The 22,544-nt window shown below is 37.9% G+C and overlaps 1 protein-coding gene across 1 annotated transcript in view; it reads left to right on the top strand.

Moving 5' to 3' along the window:
* AUH (AU RNA binding methylglutaconyl-CoA hydratase) overlaps positions 1-22,544 on the top strand; it is a 103,979-nt gene that overhangs the window by 40,803 nt on the left and 40,632 nt on the right. Inside the window, exons 5-6 of the mRNA XM_027903488.1 lie at positions 6,092-6,184; positions 7,107-7,163. Coding sequence (XP_027759289.1) covers positions 6,092-6,184; positions 7,107-7,163 — 150 coding nt within the window. The remainder of the gene's footprint in view (positions 1-6,091; positions 6,185-7,106; positions 7,164-22,544) is intronic.

Below are 22,544 nucleotides of genomic sequence, written 5' to 3'. Positions count from 1 at the left end.
AGGCTTTTGACAGTATCTCTTGGAGTAACTGGTGGACTGGGTGAGCAGGCAGCAAAGGGGACTGAAAATTGGCTAAATGAAAAGGGTCAGACTCTGGGCATCAGCAGCATAAAGTCTGCTTGGAGGCCCCTGGCCAGTGCGTTGCATCCCAGGGACCAGTGCAGGTTCCTCTTCAACCCTCTTCAACGTTTCTAATGGTCTGGATGATGGGGCAGAGTGTACCCTCAGCAAGTTCGCTGCTGGCATAAAAGCATAAGGAGTGGGTTTTGCCATCACTCCGAGGGAACTCAGCAAGCTGGAGAAGTAGGCTGACAGAAACCTCGTTAGGTGCAACAAAGTTGAGTACAAACAACCCCGTGCACCAGTACGGTGACCTCCACAGGTCTCTTCCAGCCTCAGCCATTCTGTGATTTAAAGGTTTCTCGCGTGCTGCAGATGTATGTAGGCAGACATTTGCCACACTTTCTCAGTCTGCTAGAGTTAGATAATGAATTGTAGAACTGTTACTCTGTTCTTCGATTTATACTATACTTTCCTTCAGTAATACATATGTAATAAAGTATGCAGGATATTTTTAGACAATTCATCTTCCTTGTTTTATGTTTTAGGGAATCTGTTATTCAGAAGGAAAAATGAGCTGCTAGACATGACCCCTGATGTTGCTTGTCCTAGTAAGCTGTTCACTAATCAGCCTTATTTGCCAAATAATCAGAAATGCACATGTGAAATAAATAGCTTGGACAATCTGTTTTTTTGTTCTGTGGGAACTCAGTTCTGCTGTCATGTTAAATTGAATTCTCTTGCTGCTTCTGTCTTAGTTGGACGCTCACAGTTTTAGAAGCAAGCAGAGTACTCTCACTGCTTTCTTTTCAGTCAATACCAGGAAACAAGAATTCTTCTTTTCATAATTAAAGACAAGTCAAGCTTATCAATCGTGCTTGGTAGGTACCAGAGGTAGTAACCAGCTTCTGATTTATGTCTGAATAGCTGTTCTTTCTGATGATTGATTGGCAGAGGTCACTGAAGTAGATGAGGGATGAACAATAAGGACTTTTTTGAACATTATCCAGGTATAGAACAACACAGGATTAGCAAGGGAAGTTAAGGTGACTGTCTTTATTTTAGTGTTTCATATCAAATGCGTAAAAAGGCAAGCTTTAAAATGGGTCTGCATTTGAATGTTCCCAAATACCAGATTCTGACTGGTAAAATCAGTTGAATAGAAAATGTTTGTCCTAATTCAGTAGTACTTCAAGAGTACTTCAAAAATAGAAGTTAATTGCCTCTAAGGGACCATATAGAATTTCTGCATTGCTAGGGCTTGAGTGGGCTTTCATGGAATTTTCTTTTCTGGTTCGTGGGAATCATGAACTGTTGCTGCAGTAACAATGTGAACATTCTACTTTAGGAGAAACCAAATTCTAAGTTTGCAGGACATTAGTTCTTTAATGATGACTCCTATATCCTAGCTATGAGAAGGAATACTACAGTTATCCTACAGGTTGATTGTAACTGCTGCCAAGCTACAGATGTGTGATTCTCATATACTTCATTGGTAATTAAACAGTCTACATCTCAAAATATTTTGTACCTAGCTTGGGAATGTGTTTTGTGGTTTGCTTGTTTTTTTTTAATTTTTACATGAGTATGTGGTACAGTTGCTAACAGAAAATATTACAGGTATAAATTTACTCGTCAGGCAAGGAAGATGGTCCTGGAAGGTTAGTCTCTTTGAATCTGACACATTCTGCACCAGTAACTCTGCTGTCTTGGTGTTGTGTACTTCAGTTTAATCAATCTGGACAAGTTCATATAGGTTGACCAGGAGCACAAATCACAAAGTCTGGAATTCCGGATAGCTACATTATTCTTGGTGATAGGTCTTCCTCAGAGTCCTTGGACACCATCTAAAGAATGTGTTTATTGCCTGTTTTGTGAAGTATACTGTATATAGTGTTTCATAAAAGCAAGGCTACTTTCATATATAAATTTTTGCTGTTTTGGTATTACTCTATGTGTTCATTCTTTGTACTTCTTCCTTCCTTCTTCCTAAGTAACTGTGGAAAGTAGATTTGTCCTGGTTGATCAGACCACTTATTTTCTGTCAATAAAGTGAGGCTGTGAAAAAGGCTGCTTAAAAGTTACTAAGACAGTAATTTAGTTTATCTTACGTAGCTGTAATTTTATAAGAACTTTCCTAATGAATTAGTCAGAGAACTAAATAGTCAGATATGATTCAGGTTAGTAGAATCCAGGCAACTTCTGCTTTCTATTTGGGGAATATCAGTGTCCACAGTAATATGAATCAGCTGTGTGGGCTTTGTGACACACATCTGAGAAACTATTTAGTGGTCAAGTCCTCCAGACCTGTTGCCTGTACTTGTGTGCCTGTTGTTCATCATATCATCATCTCTATGCAGAAAGGAAATCCCTTGTTAGTCACCAGCAGCGGACATCACGTGGAAAGCCACTTGGACATGAAACAACATTACCTGCTTCAGAAAAACTGTGATTTTTGAAATTACTTCCGACACATTACATGTGTTTTTATCTGCTTAACTGCAAAGTGCTCCTTTTTGATGTCCTGTACTGATGGCAAAATTGTGGGAGACTTCAGCTTACTCTGTTCTGTGTATTTCAGTAATGGAGAGTCACAGGAGAGCAGGAGGTATCCCAAATCCTGCTGGTCAGCCTAATCTAAAACTATGTGTCTGGCATATCGGTCTAGCAGGAGTGTACTCCTGAAGTTGAGCTGAAGATGTGCAGAGCAGGAAACAGACCCTTTTCTTTATATTGCTTTATATAACATTTTCTAACTTTTGTTTGACCTTCTCATGGGTTTAGTTTGGGTATATAACGTTACAAAGTTTAGTTTCTTGTGTTGAAGTTTTCAGTTTACCTGTTGGCCATTCTGCCTGTGTAATGTCTCGAATGGCTTTTGCTTGGGACATGTTTTGTATGCAAAATGGAAGTGTCTTTACAGAAAATGCAGCATGTTTTACAATACAAAAGATGTGTGAAGTAGCCTTTTAGGAATTCATTAATGAACTGTCTTATTATTTAGTGTTCTTCATATTCCACAGTACACTTTGATGTACTGTGGTAGCTCAGGGAAATTCTCTGGCTAAAGTTTAATGCTGCTTGTTACTTGGTCTTTTTAACTACTTCTAACCACAACATTAATCTTTCTATATACATGGTCTACCTTTCTCTCTGTGTTGTACACTTATGTTTAGTTGTTTCTTTTTCATATATATATATATATATATATATATATATATATAGTTCCTTTTTGACTTCACTCTGCAGCTCATGATTGCACATTGATAAACCTGTAGGAGATCTAGAATTTAGCAGTAATGATTAGTAGCACAGCAATTGCCTGAAATTTATATCTTCTTATTCAAAATGTGACAAAAATGTGAAATGTTCTTGGCAAAGCTTTAAATATTTTTTTATATCACTCATAGCAAATGAGCCTTATCACGTAGGATCATTTTGGAGGCTGACCTGTCTGTTTACGTAATTTTTTTGTTCCTAAAATTTGAGTGCATAAACTCAGTTAAGCCTACAGGGCATTGTTTGTCAAACATCATCTCTGTTTTTGTTAGGGGCTCAACAGTTTTGGCAGTTGTGTATTAAAGTTATTAAAGTGCCTCTTGTGCTACAGAGTATTAATATTCCAAGAAGCTTTGCCCTTGGTTACAAGTTCTAGCCTAGAAACTCAGTTTACAGTCCTGAGCAATTGCTAACTTATTTCTGTGTTACTTTTTTTTGATGCTTCACAACACATTAAAAGGATTAATTTCTCCAATTCATTTGAGGGATATACACTGAGCTATTTGAAAGAATTTGTATTTTGCATTTCATTCATTGTCAGCTTCCATGTCAGATGATCCTTTAAAATTAATATCCTTGGGAAGCGATGATTCTAACATGCTTTATCAAACTGCTTTTTCCCTCCTTGAATTATTAATTTTTATTAGTTCCTTGTAGGAATGCTGGGGCTGTAGTTCTTGAAAGCAAGCTGGTTTATAATTACTCATTTTCTAAGTTTCACTTCCATGTGTAATAGTCTGCTTGAATTGCACCTTGGCTAATTCTGGAACTCGCTTATCTTAGGGAAAGTTTTCTGCCTTGGAGTACTGCAGAGTCATTCAGATAGTGCTCAAGATACTCTTTGCCAGTCTCTGATAACTGGAACCTTCATACAGGCAGTAACTGCTGGAAACTGCAGTTAACGATGACTCAGGCAAATTATTTGTGCTCAGGCAAATTATTTTCCATTTACTTATGGCAAAGGCATACTCCTTTAAGAGAAGGACTAGCTGTGTCAGCCAGCAGGATTGCAGGACTGTTTGTCAAATTAGTTGTGTTTGACGGGGTTAACCAGTTTCTGTCAGCAACCTGGCCCTGCTGGAAATGGGAGTTGCCTTTCCATGTAACTATGAAGAAGTGAATAGAGAAAGAGCAGATTTTACTCCTGTTCATCTGTTTCCTGTGCCTTCTGTGATAGATGGCAAGTATAATGGATACCTTGAGCCCTTTTAAGTCACTGGAAGAGCTTGGTGTTGCAAGCAGTCAGTAATCTCTTTTGACACAGAAATTGATTCAGGTAATCACTATTAATCATGATCTAAACCAGCAACCAAGGGACTTTGGTTTAAAGGATCTGTTACGATACTGAAGAAGCATTGCTATGTTTTTGTTCTTTTCTTAAAGACACTTGGATTTTCATTAGTTGTTAATCATAAAAGCATGTCAATTTACAGCTAAAATAGCCTTCATTTAATTGTATATTTTGTTTGTTACCCAGTGAGGTCTGTATACTAATTGTCATGCTGATGTACACAAACGTTTTTAATTGGATTTTTTTTTCAAATGAAATTATCTGAAGTATCTCTGTCACAAAGGAAAAAGGTAAACTAGGTGGCACAATTTATAAAATTAGGAACTAACTAATTCAGTATGAACAGAAAGTACTATTTGAAATTAGTACATCAAATTAATCACTTTTGTTATATTACCCTTTTAGATTTTAAAAGGAAATAAGTCTCTCACACTTCATTTTCATTTATATGTGGACAGAAGTTTTTTTTTTCTATTTCAATTTCCAACTAAGACTGAATGAATGGGTCTTTGGATACAAGTAGCTGGAACATGAAAAGAAAGAAAATATTTTTTTAACGTCTGCAGAAAAAACTACTGCTATCAAGAGCTGGCTTAATATTTCTGCAAGCTGTACACCCAGGTGTCCAGCTAATACATTGCTTTTGACCATCTTTGAAACTTCAGTAGCAACAGTGTGCTATTGAAATATTGTTTGAGTATAGTTTAAAATTGATAGCTTGTGGTAAATGCTATATTAAATATAATTAAAACTGTAATGTACAAGTTCATTTCTCATGTGAAAATGTGTTTTTTATCAAACTTTGAGTTGGTGGTGAAGAAGGATGAAGAGAACCTAAACCTGCAGAAGGTGAAGGTCAGTACTTCAGGCTTAGTGTTTAAATGACTCTCTCCTGTCGGAGCAGTGACGATGAATTACATACAGACCACGCCTCTGGAGCCTCCTGTGTGTGCTGGCAGCATGTGCATCTGTTTGCCAGGCTGAAGACTTTCCCACCTCCAGGAAGCTCTTGGCTGCTGCTTTACAGGAGGAAAAGGGGCAAGAGTGGTGGCCACTGTTGCCAGGGGTGGTCTGGGAGTGTTAAGGCACAGAGAGCTTCTAGCTGTGCTGGCATCACCGGTGGTTGTGATGAGACACCTGCCTTTGAACTGGGACTGTTCATATAAGTGCTTTTTTTAAGTACCCTGTTTATTGTTTGTCTAGCTCTGCTATGTCCTTGAAATTTACTTTCATATTTTTTTAAAAAGTGAGCCAAAGCCAGAGAAAAAGATTTGCAAATCTCTTCAGCCACGAAGACTTTTTTTTTCCCAAAGCTTTGCTGATGCATCAGTTTTTAGTCACAGTTTTTTTAATGACGCTTTTTCCCCCATAGTATGACCATACAATGAACAAAATGTAATGAAACAGTGTTTCAGAGATGTCCTTTACCAGGCTGGTCTTAATTGATGCTTTCTTTTTCAGCCAATCTTCCTGTACCTACTATTGCTGCAATAGATGGAACTGCCTTAGGTGGTGGCCTAGAACTTGCATTAGCCTGTGATATACGGGTGGCAGGTAGGTCTGAATCCTGTTTTTAGAACATGGAATTATTAGTGTTACAGATGGCTTGACTAATTCATCTGTTGGCAACAGTCTTATTAAACTTACTTTGTATTGGACATTGTTTATAACCTGTTGTTTTAAAGGACTTCAGCAGAAACCTGTCTAAGTACTTGCTAAGGCTTAATTTCAAACACCACTGTTAGCTTGCTTGGTTTTATTACATGTTTATTTTATTCTTATGATCCTCATTTTATCAGTATTGCCAGAAGGGTTATGCCATTATTTTCATATTTTATTTATTCTTATGAATTTGAAGTGCCCTGGATGGAGATTTGATTTTGTCTAAACAGGGTGCAGGCAAAAAGCAAAAGTTGCTAGTGAGAGTCTTATTACACAAGAAATTAAATTACGAAAGTGACAACAACACTTGAAAAGGGGAGCCTTTAGCTAATAAGCTGTCAGAACTGTAAAACCAGTTGATGGAAACTAAATGGAAACTTTGTCCTGAACTCTTGCCAGAAACTTAGGGTTTATAAAGCTATTTGACCTTAGAGAATATTCTGTCACCTCAAGAATTCAAATAATCAGATACAGAATTCTACCCCGTTTTAAGATGTTAGGTAATAACAGCCTCTTTCTTTTGGTGTTTTACATTTGGAAGCAAGTCTCTATAACTGCTGACTTGCAATATGAAAATCAATAAGATGCAAGAACTTGCCTTGATGGAAATAGTTGGATCTTTTACTAGTGGTGGATCAGTTGAATCTATTTGAAGATTTTCATAAACAAATGCTTTTTAAACTGATTTATTGTTCTTTTTCAAGGAAACGAAATAAATTAACAAACTTGTAGGTCATATATAATATTACATATTTTCCATAGATTTTTGCCTCCTACAGTTATGGTAAGAACTCTTTCACATTTTGTTTTTTAGCCTCTTCTGCTAAAATGGGCCTAGTTGAAACGAAGTTGGCAATCATTCCAGGTGCAGGTATGAGTGTTTTGCTTTTACTACCACGGATGACTAAATAACACATGCTCTTGGTATTAGATTTTGAATTACTGTTTATGAATTTCTGCTTATTTTTTGTATTTGTATTAAGGATCATAGCTTGTTTTCCAGCTTATTGCTGATATTATTTACGAAAATTAATTAAAAAGTGGTTTCAGGGAGGAGCACTTGCATATTATGTTTTTCAATAAAGTCTTCAATAACTAAGTCAATATTGATGTCTTGATCTGAAGGCTGAATAGTTTTCTTAAGGGTCAGGTGAGAAAAAAACTGTCAGTGTACAAAAGCAGTGATTTAAACAATGATCCACTTGTACGTAACATTTGGTACTTTAGAATTCAAATTCTGTTTTCATGCCGCTTTTAAATTGGCTATAAAGAGTTTAAGAACTGAAATTATAGCCGTGAATAAATGTCTTGTCAACATTGTTTGAGATTTTTGGAGTCAAAACCCTCTTTTATATTTGGAACCCAGTTGAGGCTTTTCCGGGACTGAGAGCGAATGAAAGTTTTGTAATGACTAATTTTCAGGGAGGTCTTCGTGTTACAAAATCTTTTGGGTTTATTTTGTGTGTAAATGGTTTTACTTGAATTAAGATATTTGCTGATGTGGGAAAAGGGCAATACTTTAGAAAAAAGTGCATTCCTTTGACTTTCATCCTTAATTTCTGGAAATTTTAGGGAACTCTGTTCTGTTTCTTTGCTCCTGTTTTCTTTATAACGTCTGGAACCTATTTTGAAACCAGTATGTCCAATTGTAACAGACACCTTTGCAGGTTGTGTGGGAGGAACTGTAAAAAAAAAAAAAAACAAACATGATGAGAGCACCGGTATGAACTTTGTGTACAAAACTTTCCCATCCTCTGACTAGTCTGGACCATTGTACAATTTCAAATGCTCTGTGATTGTGGGTATTGTTGAAATTTGATTTCAGTCAATACTTTCTGTAGTCTCAGCTGTATTTTGCATAGGGAAAACAGAGTTGTGGTTGAAGACTGGTCTCTTTTAAACAGTGGATAAAGGTAATAATGCAGGTGATTTAAAAGATGCATTTCCTTTTAGTGGTGTTGTCTTGAAGTAACATGCCTTGACAATAAGTCCCAGTGAAGAAAAAACCAGAAGTTTATGTTGTTTATCTTTACTGTAAATTTTTCCCCTTTGTCCTTCCACTTCATCTTCTAAGAAATTCTGCAGGACAGTATTGGAGACATTCTCAATATATGGAGAAAAAGTTAAAAACTATTCAACTTCTGTAGGTTGTCTTGTTTCCCTGTCTTCAGTTAATTATAGCTGTTTCAAACTTCTATGCTCTTACCTTAAAATGCTAGGTAACTGACTCATAATGAGTTTCATTCAGAATATTTTACTGCTGTTCAAAGACTGAGGTTTCAAAAAAAATTATTTTTTTTTTCCCTCATCCTAAAATAATGATTCTGGCATATGTCTTCATCTCCTTGAAAATATGACAGGTTTGGCCATGTCACCTTGCCTTTTAAACTGAAAACATTTTGGGGTATGTTCAAAGATGATTTTTTTTTTCCCACGTTCATATCAACCTTTCTTACGACTGTTTTTGCCGACTGCATTCGAGCTTATCACAGCCTTTTTCCGTTCAGCCTGTACTTGCACCAGCCCTGTTCTGTTGAGCAGTCAGAGTGTTCAGCCCTTCTATTTCTTGTCATCCGAAGAGTAACCAATCATGCTTTTTGTCACCATGTGATGGTTCAGACTTCGCTCCCTGCCAAATGCCCAAGCCCCCAGTAGCAGCCCCTCTCTTCCCCCTTCCTACTTCCCCAGGGCAAAGGAAAAAAACTATGCAAATTGGAGAACCCGAAAATCAAGCTAGTTATATATAAAAAAATATATATTTTATGTATATTACAGTTAAGATGCTATGGACACAGCAAAAGGGAATCCAAACACCCCCTGAAGGGATAGGGAAAGGGGAAAAGGAACAAAAGGGAACAAAAAAAGGACACCGAGCAGATCTACGCAATCAAACCCGAGAATTAGTAAAATAATTAGTAAAACAAATCTCACCACATCCCTTAGAAAAAAACAGGATTGGCACACACACGGCCAGCACTCCCCAAGCCTCCACGTGGCAGGTCAGTGGATGCTGCAGGTCTCAGCCTTAGATAAGTGAGACCAATGCAGGGACCCACTGTTCCCGAACTTCGCTGGAAGAGAAGAGAGTGAAGGCCTCTCCTCCCTTCTTATTTGTACCACAATTTACGTAAAAATCATATGGAATACTGGGAACACTGCCCCTTCCTTGGTTACAAACTGGTAACCAGGGAAGACCTAGATTAAAACCACCACACACCAGAAAGTAAGGACTGAGTGAAGGAATTTTGCAAATGTCATTTAGGTGGAGAAGCCAGATGTGCACACTTGAACCAAAGGTTTCATGGGCTAATGTAGCATTTTCTTGTAGTGTTAACTTCAGGCTGCTCTGGGCCAAAATGACTGGGAATTGGAGCTGCAAAGTGAGCTGGAGCCATTTAAGAGGCCCCCAAAGATTTCTGCTGCCATCTAGCACACCTGAAACCCACTGACAAACTGTGTTGCTTCTTTGGACTAGGTCCCTATGCTGTGACAAACTATTGGTTTTATTCTGTTCTGTGAGCTGCCAGGAGTATGTGACTGTAAGGAGATGTAAACATTTTAACTTGGGTGGTAATTGATGTGGGTGTTTGAGGCTATATGAAAAACTTATTTATTTGGGGGAGGTCTACTTTTTAAAGCCCAAGAACTTTACAATTGAAAATACATTGTTAGAAAAATATTACTATAATAATATTAAAATGCAGGTTCAGGGCATATCAGCAATCATATTTTGGACCTTGTTGTACATTATGTGTTACTCCATCCTAGTTTGAAATGTGGTTGTCAAAAGACCCAGTGAGGTGCTGTCTAGGGACCAACCAGATTTAACACAAATGACCTCACCTTGAATACTGTGTGCAGTTTTGGTCACCACAATATAGGGATGGTATTAGGCTATTAGAGAGTGTCCAAAGGAGAGCCATGAGGATGGTGAAGGATTTGAAGGGGAAGCAGTGTGAGGAGGGGCTGAGGGCACTTGGTCTGTTCAGCTGGAGAAGAGGAGGCTGAGGGGAGACCTCACTGCAGCTACAACTTCCTTGTGAGGGGCAGAGGAGGGGCAGGCACTGGTCTCTGCTTTGGGGTGACCAGTGACAGGACCCAGGGAGTGGCCTGAAGTTGTGTCAGAGCAGGTTTAGTTTGGATATTAGAAAAAGGTTCTTCCCCCAGAGGGTGATTGGGCACTGAACAGGCCCCTCAGGGCAGTGGTCACAGCACCAAGCCTGACAGAGTTCAGAAAGTGCTTGCACAACAATCCTGAGCACAAGGTGTGACTCTTGGAGATGGTCCTGTGCAGGGCTGAGAGTTGGATTCTATGATCCTTCTAGATCCCTTCCAACTCAGCATATTCTGTGATTCTATGAAATACCCCAAGTGCAAGAAATTTTGCTTTTGAATAAGCACAGAAGTGCTGCAACCTTCTGAAGGCTAAGTTTGAGCGGTGGTTAGCTGAATTTTAGTGAACCAAGGTGAATCATTCCTTCTACGCCTGCTGAGGGTCTCAACCAAGTAGACATGTATAGAGCATGTTGTGTTGGTGATAGTGTGTTGCTGAGAAGGTTGAATCTTCTCAGAAAATGCATCCATGGCAGACAGCGTATCCAGACCAAGTGGGGTGACAGCAGTGCCTCGTTTCATACAGCAGCTCTTTTCATAGACCAGCTGTTGAGGTTGTGAGGGAGCAGGATTATTCTTTTGCCTTTGGATATTTATATCCACTGTGGAAAAATCTCCACTGTGGAAAAAAGCTGAACTGCCAGCATGTGAGCTAGAGAAAGTAACTGTTTTTCCTCTTCGGTACATCCCATTGTCTAGTAAGAAAGTCAGGATTCAGAGAACTAGTGGAAGTGTGTAACAGAGAGAAAATTGCTTGGTAACTTGATGATGCAGAAGTTACCTGAGAATGAATATTGATGATTTTTCTTTTCCTAAGAAAGTCTACCAATCACTATTACTATCTCCTTTTTTTATCGAGTTCCAGCAAAGCTTCCTGTTCAGCCAGGCTGGTCTTCTTTCCCATTGACTCTTCTTTTGGCACATGAGGACAGCCTGCTCCTGTGCTCTTAGGATCTTCTTCTTGAAGAATGTCCAGCCTTCCTGAGAACCTTTGCCCTTCAGGACTGCCTCCCAAGAGACTCTGTCAGCTACGCAGGCCAAAGGCTGCTTTCTGGAAGTCCGAGGTGGCAGTTCCTTACTGCTCCAAGAACTGAAAACTTATCATTTCACGGTCACCTGTGCCCCAGATGGCCTCTGACCCTCACATCATCCTCCTCTGTTCACAAACAGCAGTGAGGCACCTCGCCTCTTCCTTCATGTACTGCGTCAGAAAATTATCTTCCACATAGTCCAGGAATCTCTGACTGTTTCTTCTCTGCTGTATTGTAGTTCAGGGTGTATATTTGTCTGTTCACCCCCCTCCCTTCTTCAGTTTTCTTGTCTATGAAGTTGGTGTCTCTTAGCCTGTTGTGGTCTAATTTGTGGTTTAGAGGCTGCAGAAAAATAAGACAGTCCCTAGAATTCTATTACAAGTAGGTGGCCAGATGAAGGGAAAATTTTATTGTCCTCAGATGAAAACGTTTCAGCATGAGCTAACCTATTCTTGGGCATGAAAGAAAGAGCACAGGAGGGAGGTGCCATGCATGTCTTAGCTGTGGATAATGTCTCAATCAGAATACTCATCTCACTGGATAGCAACGAGTTTGTATGAGGCAGGATTTCGTGAGAAACCAGAGTTCATTAGCTTTGCAGTTTAGGGAGGTGCTTGTTATCTGTCAGAGTAACTTTTCTCAAAGCTGTTCATTGCTAAAAGGAGTTATTATTTTTTCATCTCTTAGTCAAAAAGCTGTTTAAACAACTTATTTCTGTGTAATTCTGTGTCTGTACAGAACTCAACATAATGTAGGAGAAGTGTTTTTTACACACAAAAAAATGTTTTCCTTCTCTTTGTTGTTATTTCCCAAACTGAAGTAAAAAGAAAGCAAACATCTGTCATTAATTGAATATAGTTTCTGGTGTCTCTCAACTTGCAAAGGAAGTGTTTCTCAGTGACAAGTTTCTCCATAGCCAAAAATTGTCTTTTGGAGCATTAGTTTGTTGAAGTCCTTTGTTTTTCTGCTTTGTAGCTTTTAAAAACTGTCTCCATCCATGAGGTATTTCAGTTGTTTATCTCTAGATTTTCACAATGGGTGTCATACCAAGTCTGCAATTGATAGATGATGCCTTGCTGGCAGATCTGCCAGATCTTTTTTTGTTTGTGTCATATTTATGTACCATTCAGTAATAGATCTCTTGTGAGAAGACAAAAATGCTTGTAAAAAACATACATAATCTTTCTACTCTGTTAACAGAGTGAGATTATGTTAGTTGGACAGGGGAAAGTGTTCTGTGATAACAAGAAGTGGGAAAGACAAGTGTATATATAAAAAATAATTTGTGTTTCCTTTATGCAGTTTATTTCTGTAAAAGTGCCACCTGTAAGGTAGAGGTGTGGTATACACCCATAATTATGTTTCCACCAAAAAAAAAAAAAAAATCAAAATAAAACAAAAGAACTTCATTGAAATTATTACACTTGTGTCAGCAGATAAGTTGACCCTGCTGGATAAAAACTGTAGCTACTGGCCAGCGTATATATAGCTGTCACTGCTTTTTTCTATTTATTTTGTTTATGAAAGCGTTTTGATTAGCAAGGCTTAGTTCAATTCATCATCACTTGGCCTTTGTTCTTCTATGCTCCTCCCAAAAATCCCACTATTTCATTGCCAAGCTGTCTCCCACTCTTTATTATCAAAATAAAAGCCCAGCACACAATCCCTGGGATCGTGCTTTCCTTGATAGTGTTCAGTTTAAAAGCATATTTTATGAGCAAGACTTTAAAAAAAAAAAAAAAAAAAAAGGGAAAAAAAACCAACTCTGTTAACTCTCTAAGAAAGTCTTTGTAAATAAGCTACATCCTCTTCTGCATCCTAAAGTTGCTTTGAACCCTTTTTTCCAAAGGTGAAACTGAAGCTCCATGCCGTTACAGACTGGACTGATTTTGTCATTAAAATGTAGAGCAAGGGAGAGATGGAACGGAAGCATTTCTGTGTTCTCCTCTTTCCACTTTGGTAACAATAAATATTGTTTTGACAGTTTTTCTAAACTTTACGTTGCATTTAGGAAAATTACAGTACTTGTGTATTATAAGATTATCAACTAAGATGGAAGAATGTTGAAATATTAGCTTTCTTTGCACAGGAAGAAAATAAGTGTAATAATCAAATCTAGATTTATGTAATTGTAACATAAATCTCTGAAAGTATTAATGGGTGGCTTTAAAAACAACCTTATGGTCTCTGTTGCAGTATTTCTTTTAAAGCTGAAATAAAATTTTCTGTTTTGGATGAGAAAGATGTCAAGGGAATTCCCAGACCTGAAAAACTCACACAGAACGTGATCTTGCTAACAGCAGTCATTCCAATTCAGCCAAATGTAAAGGCTCAACTGAATGTCAGACATTTCACCTTGAAATCTGATGCACATTTACAACAGATTGGTAGGATATTCTTTAGATTTCTGTGCTTCAGTCTTAGCAGGAGTAGGAATAATTGCATTTGACAGATACTGAAAAAATTCCAGTGTCGCTGTTTGTGGTGGTGTCTGAGGTAGGACTTAAAAGGCTGCTGTGCACTTAGTGTAGTTTTCCTGCCTGTAGGTGCTACATGACAGTACATCACTACAGAGGTACTTAGAAAAATACAATCATTCCGTAAAACCTTATGTATCTTACCTGGGTAATCCTGTACCTGTCTAGTCCATCTTTATTCTCACTCTCAGTAGCCTTTTTGTCTCTACTTTTTCCATATAGTCTCCTAGTTCTTACATAGACTATTTTTTTTTTGTGTTAGATAAGGACAGCTGTGTAAGAGTCTTACGTTCAGCTCTTAGTCCCCTGACAAAGTGAAACAGTAAACTGAGTTTGCTTTTTTTTTGTTTCAGTTAGTCCATAAAGTCTCTCGTGACTTCTACTACTTCTTCTGCTTTCTTATCTCAGTCTTTTGTCAGAGTTTTAATATTGTGAAGTTCACAAAATAAATATTAGTACAAGACAATTTTAAATAAGCTTTGGAATCAGCATCTTCAGCATCTCATCCATACTGTGCTTAAAAATTTATTTACTGTGGGGAAAAAAAAGAATATACATCTTCCTTTTTTTTTAATTTACAATTAAGAAAAACTTTTTTTTTTTTTACTGTGGTCCAACAGTGACTGTTGACCATTTAATAATCCTGTTAAGATTTGATACAGTAAAACCCCTGAATTAGTTCTCTACAAAGGTTTATCTGTTTTTCTTCAGTCACCTGAGGTCTAGATAGCTCTAGTTGCATTTAAATATTTTTTAAATGTTTATTTTATGAGTTGTGTTAAATAAATGTCCTGAAATAAGAAATTGCTAATAGGGTAGGAAACAGATGTCTTAATATCCACTTTTTCCTCAAAGTAATTAAACAGAATATATAGAATGTTTCTGGAGGAGGGTAAATTGGTTCTGCTTCTGTAAGTTGAGGAGAACTGTGGTTCTTACAGTTTCCTTTTCTTAAATAAGAATTAGCTGATTTTCGTCGAGTGACTCATTCTCCCCCAGGCTCTGTGATCCATTGCAATGGCGATGATGTTGAGGCAAAACTGCAAAATGGCTCGCAGTGCTAGCACTGCAAAAGCTCCATAGGTAAAACTGATGTTTTGCAGATTTTGTACGCAAAATTATTTCACCTCTGTGAACAGAATACTTCACGAGCAACAAACAGCTGGAACTGGGTCACCAGGACTGTCCCCGGTGTCTGCATGAAGCAGGAATCTCCAATACTTACCTTTGCAGAGTGATCTTCAGAACAATCTGTGCTTCTCCCTTTGCACTTTAGCCACAGAAAACTTCCCAAATCCATGCTAAAAACACAGCTCTTACTTCCTACAGTAAAGGGAGGAATCCAAGGCTGTCGCGAGTGTCCCAAGTGACTGCAGTTGCACAGAGTGGTATTTGAAATGGCAAGTTCAGTGTGAGAAATTGACCGCTTCTGACACTCTAGTTTATTCTGCTGGCAGAGGTGGCAGAGCATCTCTTCCTGACCTCAATTTGGAGATGTCCTGTTGATAAATCAGAATTAACAGTCAAATGTTTGAGAAATTTCTATATCCTAAAGTATCAGCACTGCATCTCCAACATACTGTGTCTAGTTAAAGTTAGTCCCCTGATGCTGCAGAGGGGGGAGGAAGTAAAACAAGGACCAAAGAAAGCCCCAGAAGCCAAACTGAGCATCAGAGGAAGTGTAAGAACACTTGATCTTGGAAAGCAAAGCACAGAAGTTCTGAGATTAGTATATGAAGAAAGCAAACCTTAGCAACAACCAATGGCTGAACGTTTTTTGGACCTTAGTCATGTCTTGAGGAAATAAAAGCGTTGCTCTTTATATCAAGATTGAATTTTTGGATACTGTTTTTTTTTTTTTTTAAATTCACTGTTACAACCTGAGGTATTATCAGTTGCTTTCCTCATTATTGTGGCTATATGAGAATGCTTTCGTGAGTTTGAAAATTGTTTTGTGAGGTTGATTGATTGCTCATTTTTGAATGACAGCCAGAAAAATGAAAAAAAAAAAAAAAGCAACAAATTATTTGCTTTCTTCTACTCTCCTAAAGTAATGCAGATTTAAGGCCCGTTCAGGTGCTGTTTCAGTGATGGGTATCACATTCATTTATTTTCCAGACTGTTTCTGTGCCTTTGATAACTAAGGAGTGAATGTTCAAGAAGAACTCAAACTTTTTAGAGGTTTTGCAGCTTGATTTTTCTTACTACATATATAGAATAGGATGACACTGAATGAAATTATGGCTTAGGCAGCCTGTAACAGTATAAATGGAATTCACAGTAGGTTTCATAGCATAGCTACAAAGCAGGTTATATTCACTTGGGGTGCTCAAGTGAAGAGGGGATGGAGAGAACAAAGTAAATGAATAAAAGAATGATCTAAAACACTGCCAGGCAAGGAACCCTTTATTTTTTCAAAGCCATTAAAAAGAAAAAATCTATATATACACTTACCTAATCAGGTGAATGATTTTTGTATTCACTCATAAGGATCAATCATGAATGCCTTTGATTATTTGATTTTCCCCTTGCACAGTTTGGAACTAGTTTTAAAAGTTGTACAAAACCTAATTTACTTTGTAAAAGACCACCCTTTTGATCCCCAAACATGTCCTGAAAACAGGATCTAGTGTCCATCTCAAGTTCTGTTTTTCACTGAAAATCATAGTAAAATCTTAAAAATGCACGCTTTCATGTGAAGTGTTTGTGTTATTTTATTTCCATATCTCATACCTAAGCTTATGTGGGAACAAAAGGAAGACCAAGTAAAAATAGCTGATGTTTCTGGGGAAAAGTGGGATATGAAGAGAATAAAAAGTTGCTGCATATGGAAAATACAATTGCATTAAATTTTCTTTTAAAAAGTTGGCTTACTGAAGGTTGCTTGCTTGTGGGTTTTTTTTTGGTGGTGGTGTTTTTTGTTTTGTTTTTGGTGGTTTTTGTTTTGATTTTGGTGGATTTTTTAAATTCAAAAATATGTGTTTTGGATAAATTAAAACTGCGTTTTAACCAAATTAAACTCACTATCTACTCATTTGTCTTAACCTCTCCTGTTGGACTATGGCTAAAACAAAAATGCTGAGCTTCAGATTTCTAGGCTCAACTTCTTCCATAGTCAGCATCTCTGAATTTTTATGTTCTCTTACTTTTCTGATTGCCTTTCCGTGTTTGTCTGTTACAGAGACTCATTGCTACTTCAGCTTGTTGTCAGAGATTAAATACTGTCTCAATAATGTCCTTTATTCCTGTAGCTTCACTTATGCATTCTATTTGATAAACTGATGAAACTCTTTCTCTGTTCTTCCTATCCCTTCAGTAGCACAAGTCTTAAGGAGAAAGAATTCCTTGGGAGTTTTAGGAAACACAGAGAAAACAGGCAGGTGAAGTAGAAAAAATTATTAACCTTAAAGAGTCAATGATGAATGAAGATGCAAATGCGTAAGCAAGTCAGTCTGGGTGGGGAATTTGTTTTCTAATTCCATGAGGTGGTGAGGGAAAAATCTAATTTTATCTCTCAGTGACAGAATCAAACAGAAATATGTCATTACCAAACTCTCAGTATGTGTGCGTGAAAAACATACCAGGGCAATGGAATACAGCAAAATAAAAGGAGTAAAGGAGATTATTCATACAATCTAGGCAATTTTGGAAGTCTTAGCTGCTGTCCTGTCTCTCTACATTGACAGCTCAAGAAACACAGACTCCTTATTTTAGTTCTTGGTTTGTCACTAAATGAGATGTGTAAAAAGGGTGATGAAAATACTCCTTGTAGTGTTAAGAAGCTTGTTAATCTGCACAGTGATAGACACAATTTAGTACAAGATGGTGAAGATGAGGCATTGGATGCAAACTGTACGGAGCTGATCATATTACACATCACTTACTAGTTCTCAGTAGTTCTGTAGAAGTGGTGAGGTTTTCATTTGTGAGATAAAAGGTATGTTTAGAAGACCTGCATGATTCTCACAGTTGAGACAAGCGACACTCATACCTGAGAATCAAGCAGCTCATAAGCCACCCCTTTAAGTGGTTTGGAGTGACTCAGCCTTCTGTGGTGTGTCTCCCATCCCTGCCCTTCGTGAAGTCTACAGTTTGACAGCATGTAGTTATGATACTGCCATAGCCTGCACAGATAGCTGGGATGGAGTCTACAAAGAGGTTGGGCACAGAAGCAGAGACAGAAGGTGCAGGAGATAAAAAGGAGGGAAAAAAAAAAGTTGTGCACGCTGATCAGGAGGTTACTGGCAGAGAAGCGGGACAGGTTGGAGATACAAACATGAGGACTTAATAACTTTTAATAACTGAGGAGGAAAAAGTAGGATGCTAAAATTTTCCTGTTGATTCTCTTACAGAAATTATTTATTAAGAATAAAATAATTAGTGTGGGTTTTAGAAACATAACCGCATAGCTAGCTTTTTTATTCTGTACAGTTACAGATACTCCCACGGCATTTTTGAAATTTAAATGATGAGTATGTCCTTCCAAAACTTAGTCACAGGTCTTCATGTCACTATTTGCTCAAAATTTCCATTGACATCATCGTTTGCCACAGCAAAGCCTACAAAAGCTATGATCATCCTCTAGGATTTTTTCAGGAGTCGTGAATCCGGAGGGAATCCGGGGCATGAAAGAAACCCCAAAATTTCGAGGTGGTTAAAGAAGCCATTGCGCAAGTGACCCTGACTGTGCTCTCAGCACACGGGGAAGAGCTGTGGTTTTGTCACTGGCATGTGTCAGTGAGGACTTGTGCAAGCAGGGACTGCTGGGTGAAACTAATTGCGGTGCACTGCTTATGTCATGTTCGGGCCTGACTTACAAAAGAATGTTCTGGGGGTTTTTGCCGGTGCCGTAATAGTTTTCTTACAGCATTTCAGTTTACCTTCTGCACTCCGCTTGGATTAATGAATGGAAAGCAATTTTACAGGAGGCGAGCGGGGCTTTGGAGGGATGAAAAGAAGATGAAATGTCTTCTGCTGTGTGTTGTTATTAAAATTCCCCTCTTTGAAATCTCTTCATCTCTGTGTAGATGTTTCTAGGGGAGAAGGACTGGGAGTGGGGCTCTGGTGGACCAGCTGGAGTGTATAAATGGGGGATAGCATAGACGCAACAATACTTGCTAAGTTCCTAAAAATTATGTCGACAGCTGTTGAGCTCATCCATACTCAGTGTGTTTTTTGAAGAGAAGCCAAGGAATTTTTAATCAAGGAAGATTACTGAGCAGATTACTGTGTGCTTAAAAATAGACTTACTTTTATTAGTAAAACTCTTTGTTTGAGCCTGAAGTGTTACATTTTTCACTGAAAATGCAAGAGCTGTTTTGATTTAAAACAGTTTTAAATTATTATGAATGAAATGGGAAGAGATAATGGGATGGAAAGAAGATAATATTTATTCTATCTAATTGGAATTTTGTATAGGAATGTCAGTATGAGTAATTGAAGTGCATTTTAACTTTAAAATTTAATGTATCTCAGACTGGCACTTTGGAGGTGGGAAGGCAAAGTTTTCAGTGAACTGTTAGGTTGGAAAATGTCTGATTTAAAGAAAATTCTGTATGGAATGTTTTTGTGTGAAGTTATTTTGGTAATCTGCTCTCATAGGACCAATTGCTAGTCTTTTCCCACACTAATGAAAGTAGGTCACTAGTTTTTGGCGCTCATCCAAGTTGTGAGATTTATTTGGTGTTCAGGCACACTGTCTAGAAATAGTGATGCAATGTCAGCAAGGCCACTTTTCATTTCATGAACATAATTTTCAGTGCCCTGGAATTAATTTATTCACTGACCTGTTAATAACTGCAATCTGTCACTGGCTTAACAGAGGCTGAGGAAGTATCTGGAAATAGTCATGGTCACCCTACCAGGTGATTAGTTATAGGATATCTGTTCAATGCAACATTTTTTGGTTTTAATCATGTAGAAGAGTCTGACTGTTAATGAAAACAAACCAGCAACTTAATCAAAAGGAAAATACGGGTAATAAATAACTATTGGAGAGAGATAACTTATTGAAGTGGTAGTTTTATACCACATGATGCTGTACTGTACTGACAACCATGCTGGTTACCTTTGAAACAGTACCGAAATCCAGCGTGTAGAGGATGCATTATTGTTTGAAAAAGCACATTATGATATTGCTGTCACGCTTGCTAAATAAAAGGAAGATTAGTAATTTGAATTTACGGGTGTTTCAGTTTTATTCTCATCCCCACCCCCACAGTGTTTTTGTTGAAATTAGAATTGTCTTTTGCCACGAGCACGGCAGGCAGTCGCCCGATACCAAAATAGCTGTTAGCTCTTCTCTACTTTGCATGGGCCAGAGCCCTGGAAAGTCGAGCTTGCTGCTGCCATTGAGGGAGGAGGGCTCAGTGGTCAGAGAGCAGTTGTTGCTGTGCAGTGACACAGCTGGCTGTTCCTGGCAGTGCTGCTGGTAACTTCAGTTTCTCTGCTTCTGCAGTAGAGAATCATTAAACGTAGCTCTAAAGGGATACCCCTCTGTGTGTGCATCCCAGCTCTGAGCCTTTTACCTTACTTTAGATCTGAATATTTCTCCTGTTCCTCATTTACTGTTCCCCATGGTAGGAGCTGCACAGCATCCTGGCCCTTAATCCACTGTCTTGAAAAATTAAATTTTGCCTATAGCAATAAGCTGTCTCTGATTAAAGTATCAGGCATCATCGCTGCATGTAGTAAACCCTACTCTTGGGTATATATGAGGAAAGGATTTTCTAGGCTGGTACAAAACTGATCTTTGGTCACAGATTAAAGTTTAGTAATGAGAAGAGAGTGGGGGTTGTTGTTTGTTGGTTTTGAGGTTTTTTTGGGGTCTAATTTAAGACAGCTCAGGAGCTTCGGAGCTAGGGTACTTCATGTTATATCAGAGATATAAAAATTTCTGACAGAGCTTTCAGCAGGGAACTTTCAGCAGAAGTATATATATTAATGATAGCTGTCTAGCAGCGTTTGAGGGTGAAAAACACCGAAATCTTTTTTAAGTGTACGTTGAAACAGAGTATCTGTAAAAATTCCACCTTTATGCAGTGTATCTGAACTCTGCAGAGGGGCCAAATGCTTATTTTTTGAACGAATTGTGATGTCCCTGCAAGTATCATCCTACACCTCTCTAGCGCTAAAAAAGAATTTATGAAATCCAATATGAAGGCTAGTTTTTTGTTTGTGGTTTTGTTTGTTTTTTTTTTTCCTTTAATAGGAAATGCATTTTTAAGTTGAGGAAGGACAAAATAGGACAAAAAAAAAAGCAGCTTTCTCACTGACTCTTGCTAAAACCAGTATTTTCAATGGAGACTTTACATACAAAGGGCAGTAGCTGCTGCATACTCCTCTGTTTTGTGCTATTTATCTTATCAGACTGCTAACTATATGATTCCCCTGCATGGAACAAGGAAAGGTCTGGCTGTTTTGCATAATATCCAGTCTTTCAGTGTATGGAATGCAAGCAAATTCTGATGACTTGGCCTAATTCATCTTTAGATGTCTCCTTTGTTTTCAGATTCTTTCAAGTGACACAGTAAATTAAGTGTTCTCTATTCACTGCATCTGCTGACTGTCTCCCAAAGTCTTTGTCATAAAAAAGAGAGTAAAAACAAAGTAAATTATCAGTGAGTCATTTTCTAATGTGATAAAACATAAAACCCAAACTGGGGGTGAACAATGTAAAACAACATTCTGATCTAGTAAACCACATAGGAGCAGGACATACTTGCTTGTTTTTTCATACCATTTTCAAACCAAATGAAAGTGATTTGGGTTCATGTTCCAGTGTTTCAGACATGGGAGTGTTTTTCTTTAGAACATATTTTTGAAGTCTTTTTTGTTGTATTCATTTTCCAGTTATTTTTAGGGATATTCCATTAATTGCTTATAATGTTCTTACTCTATGACATTATTAGTACATAGTGTGATCATGATTCAGATTATTGTTTGGGAGTGTGAGGTTATCCCACTTCTCTGTTTCAGCATGAAATTAGGAAATGTGTTACTGTTTGGTGACTTTCTAAACTTTTAAAGTTGTTTGGGAACATTGAAACTGGGGTGTTTGGAAAATCCCTCAGCTTGAATCACTAGTTCACCTGTAGTGTAAGAGGCATAAAATAGAGCAGTTTAATCATCTAAATGTTCATGTGAATGTTGTTCTTGAAAATGTCAGTGTACAAGGCTTCGCTGGGGATTTTTTTGTCACTACTGTGACAGGCTCTTTTTTTCATTTTGCTGAGCTTGGCATCCGTTAATTGACTGTTTCAAATGCATTTCTGTGACACTCTTTCCAAAGGTTTGCATTTACCGAGAACTTAAGCTAAGTTCAGTTTTCATCTTCTGTCATTAAATCACTTTTTTCGCCTGTTTTTGCTGGGGAAAGTTCTTAAGAAAATATCTCTCTTGACTCTGTTTTCTTTTAAAGAGTCAGCAGTGATACTTCTTCCGGGAGAGCTAGAATAAAAGTAGGTCTTGTAGAAAGGAGATGAATGATGACCAGTTAAAAATCTTGAAATTGTTCATAGATTTGAACATTTTACGTGTGGAATTTTCACAGTACACTATAGGACTTTAATGCTATAAGTCTCACCTTCAAAATCATCAAGCCATTCTCAGGTGCCTTAATCTCAAATACAT

The sequence above is a fragment of the Empidonax traillii genome, unplaced genomic scaffold, assembly GCF_003031625.1.
Source record: "Empidonax traillii isolate 1590-97213 ecotype Southwest subspecies unplaced genomic scaffold, ASM303162v1 scaffold2:size4533513, whole genome shotgun sequence".
Classification (NCBI taxonomy): domain Eukaryota; kingdom Metazoa; phylum Chordata; class Aves; order Passeriformes; family Tyrannidae; genus Empidonax; species Empidonax traillii.
This window is presented reverse-complemented; position numbering and strand designations above follow the sequence as displayed.